The 12896-nt window shown below is 35.2% G+C and overlaps 1 protein-coding gene across 1 annotated transcript in view; it reads left to right on the forward strand.

The window, feature by feature from the left end:
* The window catches only part of LOC127966042 (DNA repair protein XRCC4), a 32610-nt gene that overhangs the window by 15484 nt on the left and 4230 nt on the right, over positions 1 to 12896 (forward strand). Inside the window, exons 4-7 of the mRNA XM_052566864.1 lie at positions 2693 to 2859; positions 4381 to 4530; positions 5602 to 5744; positions 8772 to 8913. Of these exons, the coding sequence (XP_052422824.1) occupies positions 2693 to 2859; positions 4381 to 4530; positions 5602 to 5744; positions 8772 to 8913 (602 nt within the window). The remainder of the gene's footprint in view (positions 1 to 2692; positions 2860 to 4380; positions 4531 to 5601; positions 5745 to 8771; positions 8914 to 12896) is intronic.

The following is a 12896-nucleotide window of genomic DNA, read 5'->3' on the forward strand; positions in this document are numbered from 1 at the left end:
AAGAAATGGAAAAATGCTTTAAACAAATCTTTTAATAATCAGTAATATATATCAAAAAAGTAAAGATGTGATTGTATATAGGCCCAATAAAAGTATCTCTCTTGACTTCAGCTGTAATGTTTGGCTTGCCTTCTCATTTTGTGTGACTCATGAACAACTATTTGTTTTTTTTAGCATAAAGCCACTAGTCTACATCATAAGAGTTTTAATAGCAATTCAACCTGTGTCTGTCTCCGCAATTTGGCTTCCCACAGTGGGATGAATAGGCTCTGTCCAAATAAGCTAAATAAGCACTCTGAGACATGGAAGTTCTGAGCTCATCTTGTAAAGGACTCGGTGTAAGTGTTGCTCGATGGTACATCACATTCTGGCTGGAAAAGATTCCATGTTGAATCTCTGGTTTAAGGATTTGTGAATGTAACGGTTGCATCAGAGCTGGCTCTTTCGTTCTGTGTGGAATTAAAAATTAAAGAGGTATGGTATGGACCAGAATTAAAAAATCAGTCATCCTTTATTCACCTCATTGATCTCTTTTCCAAATCCATTTGACTTTCCTCCGTGGAACACAGGAAGAAGATGTGGCGGGCAAGCTCCAAAAAAATTCATAAATAAAAAAGTACTTTGCATAATTTATTTGCTATAGTCTGAAGCAGTATGATATTATTTTTTTTTATGTATTGATTTGTCTAACATTGTTTACTTATTTATTTATCCTTTGTTTTTTTATTATTTATTTTTACTTTTATTTTTTTATTATTCCCAATTTTTATGTATATACACACCATGTAAATGTCTGTTTTATCAGTTCTAAAATGTTTCTTGGGATTGAAATAGGTCCGATTTCTGAGTGAATTTGTTTGTTGCGTTGATTCTTTTTAATAACTGAATGATTCATTTGTATGATTCAAAACTATTCATTTGAATTGTATTCTAAAAGACTTAACGCAGTATCGGTTGCTTTAAGTATAAAACAAACCTTCATAACATTAAATGAGAGTTGTTGCTACAACATAAGCGAATGTTAGGAAATAACAATAGAAGTGTAATTTTTAGTCTGGTCTTCACACGGCATTTGTTTGACCTCAGGAGACTTGGAAAATAGTGCGCAGGTGGAATGGACTACTTGAACAATAGTTTTATGCTTTCTTTTTAGCCCCCTTTTTTGAGCTTGACATCTCCGGTCCCTGAAGAGCATGCTAAACTTCTCTTTTAGTGCTACATCACTACATACATTACCAGAGTCGTTCACAACAAGGTCAAAAGAATTTTCTTTCTTGTTCCCAATCACTGTCTTTTGCTTACAGCCGTCAAGAATCATTTATAGGACAAAAGTGCTCAGTTAACAGACAGACTCGGTACATTGTGTTCTGTTATCTTCAGTGCTCTTCAGTGCAGTCGTTCTTATCATTCACAGACTGGCACACACTACAGTCCGAGCGTCCGTCCCTTGTGTGTCCTGTCAGAGTTCATCTATTTGAGGATCAGAGACTCGCTGTCGCCCGACGGTTGGCTTGTCTTATCAGTAGAAAGTCCAGGCTAAAATGTTGATGTGTTTGTCCAGGTGTCCAGACAGATTTGGCCACTGAAACCCTGAAGTGTGAATTCACTAAACAGTTTTCTGCAAATAAAAAAAAACATTGTATTCATGAACTGCCCTCGTTTTACTTTAACCGGGTTTTGTGCTTTTTTGTGTTTCAAATGTATATCCAGTCTATGTAAATTAGGCTGATTATGGCTTATTATAGATCTTTATTTATAATATTTCATAATGTACATATAATTATCTATTTTCTATATTTTTTAAATCTAAATTGTATTCGTTTAATTTATTCATTAAGTGTTTTGTTATTTTTTATTTAATTTTTTAAATGATGTATTATTAATTTATATTTTATTATTTATTAATTCATATATTTAGTATATAATTACATATATAATTTATGAATTTATAATTATAATATAAAAATTATTTATATAATTGATATGTGTGTAATATGTTATTTTTACAATACGCTAATTTACATTTATATCTATTTCTGTTTTAAATTACAGAAAATAAATTAATTATTAAATAATATTATCAAATAAATACTGTTAAATGATACTTATTATCTTGGCATATTATCACAAACAAACACACACGTGTGTTATCTAAAGAATGGGCCAAATGTAAATACATTTTAAAAAAAAAAAGATGAAAAGCTATCCTGATAAATCAGTTTTTATTTGTTTTAAAATATTTTTTCAGCTTAATATTACATCTGATTAAATTTTTTCTGTTGAGTATTTTCAATGAATCAGTCAAACAGTTTCACACATCAGTCTGAATGATTCATTACCAAATACCTCTGAATCTAAACAAATCAAATTATTTTTTTTCAGTAGAGATTGATAGAATTTTCTGATGGAAAAGTAATGAAAATTATTTTGGTCAAAAATCTTGAGAATGCCTGGGTCTCAGTGGTGGAGAGATGTGATACAGCTCATTAAACCACATCCCTGCTCCACAACCACAAACTCAGAAACCAACAAATAAATCTCACCGCCTGTAGGTGAAATTCTCTCTTAGCCAACCTCCCTTGTGTCTTCATCCAGGATGCTAATGCTAATAGCTGATGGGCAGGTGTCTCCTCTAGGTGCCAGGTTGCACGAGGTCTTCTATTATTAATCTTGTTTTCTCTTTATTTGTCAGTTCAGGCTCGGCGTGGTGGATCTGCAGGCGGTGCCTGAGCCCACTGAAGTCATAAGGGAGCTCATTAGTCATGGCCTGGAGCAGAGCGCACGTCTACAGGCCAAAAACCAGCACCTGCTTGAGGAGAACCAGAAGCTGAGGAGAGAACAGGAACACATCACTAAAGAGTAGGTCCACACCAGATCAAACCTTCCCAACTCCCACAGAACTGTAGAAAATGGATGCTTGGAATAAATCAAATAATTTGCAGAACAGAGCTGTTCACTAAAGACATCAATTTGTAAGCTAACCTGGAAGGCTAATTCGACACTCGTCCCCCTCAGGAACCTCTAATGGGTTTTTTACAATAGCGGTTTGTGATTTATGAGCAAGTTAAGCTTTGTGGTTAGCATCACTCAAAGATTTTTTAATGTATATGTGTATATGTGTATATATATATATATATATATGTGTGTGTATATGTATATATGTATATGTGTACATGCATATATGTATATGTGTATATGTATATCTGTATATATATATATATATATATATATATATATATATATATATATGTATATGTGTATATCTGTATATATATATATATATATATATATATATATATATATATATATATATATATATATGTATGTATATGTGTATATATGTGTATATATATATATATATATATATATATATATATATATATATATATGTAAGTATGTGTATATGTGTATATGTATATATACCGGTATGTATATATATATATATATATATATATATATATATATATATATATATATATATATATATATATATATATATATATATATATATATAATTTATTTGTTTATTTATTTTTTTCATCTGTATTATTATATTTTTAACTAAATTACTATATTTTTGATGCTTGAAAATTCTTATAAGTGATCTACAACATTATTCTACAAATGTGTGGAATATGCTTTTGATTTGTTTCTTTGTTTCTGGGAACGTTCACAAGTTTTTTCTTTTTCTTTTGTGTAATGCCAAAACTGATTTCAAACAAAATAGCATTATTTCTAAAGCCTTTCAACTTCCTCTTGGATTGCCCTCTCCCCTCCTCCTCATCCACTATGATTCAGAATGAAATTGCGTCTTTGCTGTGTTTTTAGACGGTTACTAAGGAACTCTAGATACACAAGATGTTTTTAGTTTGTGTTTGCTGTGATACTCGAGGGGGAATTGTAGATATGCATACGCACTTCAGGATTTTGTTGCTATGTATATGGCTGATTTAGAGCACATGACGCATTCACGAGGAGAGAATGACAAGGGAATCCCAGCCAACTTGACAAGAAGCTCCTCTTTACTTTCTTTTCTTGTGCTTCAATCCTTCCTTTGTGAGAAACCGCAGCAGTGACATCATCGGCCAGACTGTGCCGGCACACTTTCTAACATCTTCCAAAACCAGAATTATGGGGGATTCGTAACGCTACTCAACACTGTCGGCTCTTTATTAGCTTGTGTGTATTTTGCAAACAGCTACCACAGGTGTTTAGTTCAGTACGCTCTTAAGGTTTTCCATGTTAAGTAATTGAGTGTTTATCCACTTAAACGTCTAGTAATACAAACACTCTCATCACTAATCATATCCAATCTTGTCAACAATGAGTGTCAATCATGAGTGTTTGGGTGGGTCTCATTGCTCTTCACCCTCTCCACAGTATGGAGATGTACATCCAGGGGAAAGAGACGTTGGAGAGAGACCTGTACAGCCGATTTGTGCTGGTCCTAAACGAGAAGAAAGCAAAACTCAGAGCCCTGCAGAAAAGAGTCAAAGAGCTGGAGGAATCTATTGAAAAGAATCAATTGAGGTAAAGATCTGTTCGACATTTTCATCATGATACAACCTCACATGATCGTAAGCATTTTTCAGTTCAACATTTCCCTTCTCCTGTTAGGTAATCGCCTGATGATGTGATGTTCATGATTATCACTTCTAGTTTTGCATTGAGCGCATTTTCCTGTCTACACTGCTTTTTTTATTGGAAAACAAAACTTAAAATGACAGTAACAAGCTCTGTTCTAGTGGACAACTGCGGCATGATGGAAAACTTAAATTGTTTAGTTAGAAACCCAAGGAAGTTCAGTCCACCAATGTTGTGGCCTTGATTAACACCCCTAAAGGAGTCTTATTTCTGTGCCACTTATGACACCTGAATGAGTTGCAAAAATAATAGTTGATTTCAAACAGTCCACAACAAATATATCTGTTTATCTATATGTACATTATCGTTTTTTAACATATTTTAATGGTTTGAAAAAAAGTATCTTCTGCTCACCAAGGCAGGATTTATTTGATCAAAAATACAGTAAAAACATTTATTTTGTGAAATATTATTACAATTCAAAATAACTGTTTTCTTTTTGGATTTATGTTAAAATGTAATTTATTTCTGTGATGAAAAGCTGAATTTTCAGCCTCATTAGTCCAGTCTTCAGTGAAAGAATTCTAATGTGCCGATTTGCTGCTTAAGAAACATTTGTTATTAGCAATGTTGAAAGCAATTGTGCTGCTTAATATTTTTGTAGAGTATGCAATGCATTTTTTTTTTCAGGATTGTTTGAGGAATGAAGTTAAAAAGAACAGCATTTATTTGAAATGGAACTTATAAATGACCTTACTGTCACTTTTTAAACAATTTAATGCATGATGGTGAAAAAAATACTGATTTATTTACTTTATTAACTGACCCAAAACATTTGAATGGTAGTTAAAAAAAAAATCCCAAGGATGAATGGACAGAAACCTGTTTTGGAATGAAAATGTTTGTGCATTCTCTTTCTTTTAGTTTTTAGAACGTGATTCAGTAATTTCTAGAAACGAGTCTGCAATATTTTTTCCCATATGCCTTGTTAACATGTCTACTGGATTCTCTTGGAAGGAAAAAGGCAGACAGTGAAGAGCACGATGTGATGGAGACTGCGGCAGAGAAGAGTCCTGGTGTAGAGAGTGATTATGGAGGCAGTACAGAAGATGAACAGGAGGCTGAACCCAGACAGCCTGACCCGAAGCCTCTTACACAAGGTCATTCTTCTAACTTCACCCAGAAATTACAGTTCTGGTATTATGTCCTTCCAAACCTGTATTCCAAACCTTTTTTCCCAATGCATCTGTTAAAAAAAAGAAAAGCTTATACTGTAGTTAAGGTTGCCTTTTCAGGTTGCCATTTTTCTCCTACTTCTTTAAAGTTTCCAGAGAGCCTCAATTTCAGATGCAAGTACCTCAGACTTTTTTTTATTTATGTATGCAAATTACTGCTGAAACTTTCTCAGCCTATTTTTAACAAAGCCTGTGATTTAGTATCCTCATTCTTCAGCTCGCTGTATATTGTGTGCTGATTTGTTCTCAAGGCTCTGTAATATTGTGTTCCTCGGACATAGTTACATATTTGCAAAGTTAACAAAGTTTGGAGTCAAACTTGATGAGCCTACAACTGAATTTGTGCCTAGAACATCAAACGAAACTCATATTTTAATATATCTTACTAGCAATGTGTTGCGAGTTTAGTGGAATTTCTTCCCTGAAAGTTCATGTTGATAAATGACAGCACGATGCTCATTTGATCTGCAGTGACTCTGGCAAGCACATGAATACTCAAGATCTTGATGACAGTATGTACCATACAATGATAGAAATTGACAAAGAAACATAGAATAATTCAATAGGTCTGCATCTCATATTAGTGCATTCATTTGGAATCCAACTTTTAGAGTTGTGTGTTTTGTAATATTGTTAATATAATATTGAAAGTCTTTTGTGTTTATCTTGTGTTATACAATGTGAAGCAATTGTTATCAGTTTTAATCATTCATAAATGACCTTATCTTTGGTTTGCATGAGCATCAGGAATTAAGCTTTCTGTTAAGGGACAATATTTGCTCCCAGAACTGATTTCAAGGGGCTTTTTTTTTTTTTTTTTACCACATTTAATATCTGTGTTACCTTTACGTCAGATACTTAAATTTAAGCAGAATCTTGCATTTATGTAGTTTAATTGTAAAGGGGCATTTTTGCCCCAAATCTCTTGTAATTTCCAACCCTGGACATCAGATGATTTATTTTTCATTTGTAAAGTATCTAATTCACTGGATTATCCATAATAGGCATTGCTGCATGGTTAATTAACTGTTTTTGTTAAAAATAGCTATGCTGCATTCCGTAACATTACTTATATTGTAGTATTTCTACCATTAGATCACAAATGAACTGCACAGAACAGCGAAGACTTGTAATTGCATTGCGTCAATGAGAGCGCTGACATCACAATAGGTATTTGCTGTCTTGTCCAAAGCATGACCACGCTAATGTCTTTTCCCCTGTTGAGAGCCGCTGTGTCGTCCAGCATATTAAACCTTTGAGCCAGAACCGAGACGGTCTACAGGTAGTTCATTCCCTCAGATTTTCCCTGCATCGTCCGTCACCGTTAATGACGTCAACTCCTAGACGAGTCGTTCCTTGGCAACCCCGTCTGCTTTTGGTCGATTTCGACATCGGGCTACTCTAAGGCCGTATTTGGCTGTTGAGTCAGAGTTCTGAGGCACAGAAAGGGAAATGAGGTGGAGTCACACATGATTTAGTCTGCGGGTTGCTCAATTTCTCTGTTTTCCCCCTTGTGTAAACCCTGTGGAGTAAAAGTGAAAAGCACTATAAGAAACCCGCTTCCACGGTCATGTGACCCTGTAAACAGTATGAATTGTAATCTATGGTTGCTAGGTGTGTGTCACTTTGGCATAGTTCCTCATGGCTTCAATTATTGTTCTTTTCTTTCCTATCTTAAAGCGTGATTCAGTGGTTTATGTGTCAGAGAATGTTTTTGTCCTTAAAGAGTATGAGTTGTAGCCTTAGTCTTTGTCTTCTTAACTATAAAGTTTACAATGAGGGTGCAGTACATGAAGGATCATTGAAAGAGTCTTTAATGTGGTTAGGATGTTTGTTGCATCGACTAACGGGAGTCAAAGCCACCTAGTTTCATAGCTATATCTGTCCTGTGTAAATTAAACCGTAAACAACTGCCAGAAACAATCATGGAAACGTGTCTGGCAATACAATAGTACTTAAAAGAACAAGTACTATTCTCCCACTGTGCTACAATGACATCTCACATGAGACAGATGTGCTCCTGCTGGGTTTTATTGCAGTCCCACTGCATGTGCATCATTTAATGTTGATGCTCAACATGTTTTTAATGCATTTGTGATGTTGATTGTGTTAGCGGAGCCATGTCTTGGCCGGCTGCCTGAACGCTGGCTGTGAGAACCTCCATTTATCCTGTTCAGAGCTATTATATATGCAAACAATTACAAATAATAGCATTCACAGATAATAACTCCTCTTGACTGAAATCCTGAAATTGGCAACAGATGGCTGTGTAGCTCAATAACTGATCAGGTTGGCTGAATGTTTCAGCTTAAATTAAATGTGTTAATTTCATCTACTGTATATTATAGGCAGAATAATTTAGATGATTATTGTTTTGTTTTAGTCAAAGTTTTTAATGCACATGCTGTTAATTAAAAAAAAATAACAGTACACCAAGGAGAATACAAATATAAAAAGTATGTATTTAAATAATAATAGCTAGTTGTTGTTATTTAAATGCATGCATCAAATACAAATAATAATACATATTATTATGTTTTATTATTCATATTATTGATAATGAAACATGTTAATATTTGTAAACATTTAGTATTATATTTATATAAAATAATCAGTCATATTATGATCAGGATTGTTCTGCCTGAGATTATGTAAATTCAATTATTAATTTGTTTTCCAAAAAAGGTTTATTTCTTTCATGTTTAGTCTGTTTGATTGCCATTATTTTTGTACATTATAATGTTAAAATATTATGACTATAGATATTTAAAAAAAATATTAATATTTACAATGTATTATACCTTTTCTGATTAAAAATTAAGTAAAATTCATGGATATGTCATAATGAAATGCTGACTAAATGTTAAGTACATTTTCTTTGAAAGACAAAACTTCAGTTAAATAAGTGAAAATATGAACATTGGATGAATTTTTCCATGTTTTGTCTAACAGAGATGCCAGAAAGCAACCCGATGGACGACAGCTTAAGTGACATCACAGATGTGGCGCCCTGTCGAAAACGCCGCCACCGACATCTCCAACAGCTGGAGACTCAAGCCAAGCGAGCAGCGCTGGACCAGAGACCGACATCCAGGTATCATCTCTCACATCCTTCCACACATTCTCCATCCATCTAATTACACGTTTTATTGTGGTCGATTGGCTCGTAACGAACTCAAACTCCTGGAGGCCTGTTATGTAATGTTGCATATGATACCCATAAACCCCTGCGACTGCAGCCATAAAAATGTCAGTGATAATTCCAGTTGTCTTATTCTCTGGTGTCCATTTCACGCAACCTTGGATGCTGCTTTCTCTCCGTGCCTGCAGCCAGTCAAGCAGACAGAAGCGGGTTTCCCAGAACCCTCTTCCATTGTACGGAAACTACTGGTCGTTTGCCAACACCTTGTATTTTTCCAGTGGAGCCCCCCCGGGTGCTTCTCTCTCCAGCTCATTTTTACTTATTAATAGGAGAATGTGTATAATTTCATCTCCTCCTTTGCCAGTACCTAAGTTGCCTCTGTAATTGTACAATAAAAATCCCAGGAATGGTTTAGATTTGCGTTGAGCAACTAACTTCTTCAGACTTGATGGCACCTGAGGGACACCGATCCTGAGAAAACCTGTTGTGTTTATCTTAAAATAGTCACTCTGCTTTGGAGATTATTTGGCATTAGTTATTATTTTAAAGTTATTATTTGTTATTATTCCTAGTGAGTTTCCCACAGTTCTATATATCTATCTATCTATCGATCTCTCTATCAATCTATCTATCTATGTTTGTCCGTCCGTCCGTCTGTCTGTCCATCCATCTACCTTCCCATCTGTCCATCCATTTATCCGTTTATCCGTTTGTCTGTCTGTCTGTCTGTCTGTCTATCTGTCTGTCCGTCTGTCCATCCATTCCTCTATCGATCTGTCCATCCATTCCTCTATCGATCTGTCTGTCCGTCTATCTATCTATCTATCTATCTATCTATCTATCTATCTATCTATCTATCTATCTATCTATCCATCTATCCATCTATCCATCTATCCGTCTATCCGTCTGTCTGTCTGTCTGTCTGTCTGTCTGTCTGTCAATCTGTCTGCCTGCCGTCACTGTAATTTGGCTATTGTTCTGTCATTCTAATCATCGTTCTGTTATTCTATCTATCATTCTATTTATCTTTTGTACTTCTACTTATTTATTTTGTCATTTTTATTTTCTTTCCTCCCAGTCCTGGTAAAGTCCCATTAATATAATCTGAAAGATCATTGACATTTCTGTAGTATTTCTATGGTCAAAAAAGCCTTATGATGAGTATTTCTTTTGCTAAAAATGATTGTGATTGCAAAATCTAAAATCGATTGGGAAAAGACTTGGGATCATGGAAAAAATCATGGAAAAGTCATGCAGTTTAACTGATCAGAAAATGTTTCCTACATCACTTTTATATAGCTGAATTTTATGAAAATATATTAAATCAGAGATAATTATGTATTCATATAATTTGATATTTTATTGTAAAATATTAAAGTTAAAATAAATGATGAAACACAAATTCGTTTAGCCCAATGTTTGTGTATCTTCTGGATTTCTTGCGTTTGAGTACTGAGTTGTTAGCTTAACAACATGCCAATGTCTAGACAGCTGTGATCAACTACAAGCACTAGATGATTGTCTTCCACGCTTTACATGAGGAGTGCGGCATGTGTGACTCGACTGATTGATTAACAGACTCGTTACACCTTTCAAATCAGTTCAGTCGGGATGTTGCCTTCGAAGGTAGCTGCCAAAGTAGACAGTAGGTAGAAAGGCAGCTCACTAGCATTTGGAACAGATCCTGTGTGTTTTGGGTTGGCAGACATACTCTATATGAAAGTTTCTCGAGTTGGCAGACATTTAAGACGCTTTGGCTTCATATTGTATTGACGTTATGCTGGGCTATGCAGAGATTAACGTTTAATGAGGGTCTTTTAAAACTTGGTAAAAACAAGAGTGTTTGTGTGACTCTGCAGGCGGAGTAAATGTTTAAACTGATTCTGTTTAAATGTGTTTCTAGCCTCCCAGTGTCAGCGGCTGCTTCCCGTGTCAGCAGACACTCAAAGCGGTGACGTTCGCAGGCCCCGGTGGTCTATGACAGAATGGTGCCTCTACACCAGATGGTTTGTGCGTGTGTTCGCGTTTCAGGTGTTGAGGGACTTCTTCTCTTGTTCTGCAGGCACTTTCACTGCAGTAAGACTTTCCAAACTGTAATAGACTGCCATGGCATAGAGATCTGGCTGTAACTTCTTTAGAGAATAATGTCACATACGCCACTTCGTATCACACAAGTGGAGAAATCCAGCTGGAGGATTCTCATTCTCTTCCTGGAATGAGGTTTTTAACAGCCACATGGCTTTGAATGCCTGTGCTAATTATGCCCAATTTTGTGCCACAGAGAGAGCTGGAACGCTCTTGTAAAACGTGACACAAATTAGTGGCGGTGTATCATGAATGAGTTTCGTTTTATGTGGTAGACAGAGTTAAAGGAACAGAAACAGATACTCGCTGTCTTGATGACTTTCTTTCTTCATGCAAAAGCAGATGTTTAGAGAAATCTTAATGCTCGTTTCCAAAAAACTGAAAAGGATAGGGAATTACACTGTCCAAAAATGACAAATTAATAAGTGGAAAATGAAAAACAATTCTTTTTGTTTACTTTAATGCATATTTGTCTTCATTTTTGTCTTCAGTGTCATGCTTCATATTTTTATGGAAACAGTGATTAATCATTTATTTCTGGATTTTTATATTGAATAGAAAGTTGAAAAGACCAGCATTTATTTGAAATAGATTTCTAACATTCTAAGTGTCTATACTGTCACTTTTGAACAATGTAATGCATCCTTACTGAATATCAGTATTCATTTCTTTAACAAAAAATGAATCTTACTGACCCCAAACTTCAAGTAAATATCAACGTAGGTTCACTAATGAGTGAACATTATGAAAACAGTCATTGTTCAGACCTCTAACTCCTGCCAACATCTCTAGAGTAATCAAAAAGCAAATGGCCTTTTGTTATCTGGATATTTTAGGCCCTGTATGAGTATCGAGAAATTTGCCAGTAGCAGCTTCCCAGCAGGCAAAATACAATCACTGGATAGAGACGAGAATCAGTGCCACTGTTTTTTCTTTTTTTTTTTTTTTTTTCTTCCCTTTTCTCAAAAACAGACCTCACAATCACTGCTGTCTACAGATGGCGAGACTCTGTGCCATGACATCTGCTCTAATAAAGCCCATTTTTAAAGCATTTCTCCTCTAAAGGCTGAAAAGAATCACTCAGCAGACATCATTTGTTTATTCAGCTTCAGGATCGCTTGTGGTGCACGTCCTCAACACTCCACACATGCTCGCATCAGGGGAGCGCAATCAATTTTTTTTTATTCAGATGAATGTGAAAATCTTTTTGGAATGCATTGTAAGTACGTCTGTGTGGGGCGGGACTTGGTTTCATGTGTTTTAAATTGATTGGAGCATGGAGGCAGATGATTGAAGGGAGGGCTTGGAAAGCGAGAAGGTTTTGTGATGATGTGAAAAGTCATTTCTGAGAAAGAGAAAGCTAGATTGTTGTGATTATAGATTGCGCAGACAAATAAACAAAAAAGAGATTTGTAAATCATTGAGACTGCAAAGTAAATTGACTGTAAAGTGTCTCCTTCCAGGTCGAGAAGAAGGAAGTCAAAACTCCATTAGAGGATTCAGAGATGCATCAGAAGTTCAATAGTTCTTTTTTTTTAAAAGAAGAAGAAGAAAGACCGAAAGAGAGAGATGAAGGAAGGGAGAGAGTGCGTTTCAAACTGTGCTGTTCTACAGTCTCTCAGCATCTGCCTAGTGATGGATCTGGCAGAGCAGGAGAACAGACAACAATCAGGCCAGTTACACCGCATGAATCCAGACCTCAGCACGTGTGTTTGCTGTCAGTCAGTTAGTGGCTCTCCTAAAGAAATGTCCGGAAAAAAAGAAAACATTTTCATATTAATATTTTTTTAGTTTCACTTTTTTTTTCATTTGTGACATCATTTCTATGATAAGAACAACTCCCATAAATT

The sequence above is a fragment of the Carassius gibelio genome, chromosome B10 (genome assembly GCF_023724105.1).
Source record: "Carassius gibelio isolate Cgi1373 ecotype wild population from Czech Republic chromosome B10, carGib1.2-hapl.c, whole genome shotgun sequence".
Classification (NCBI taxonomy): Eukaryota; Metazoa; Chordata; class Actinopteri; order Cypriniformes; family Cyprinidae; genus Carassius; species Carassius gibelio.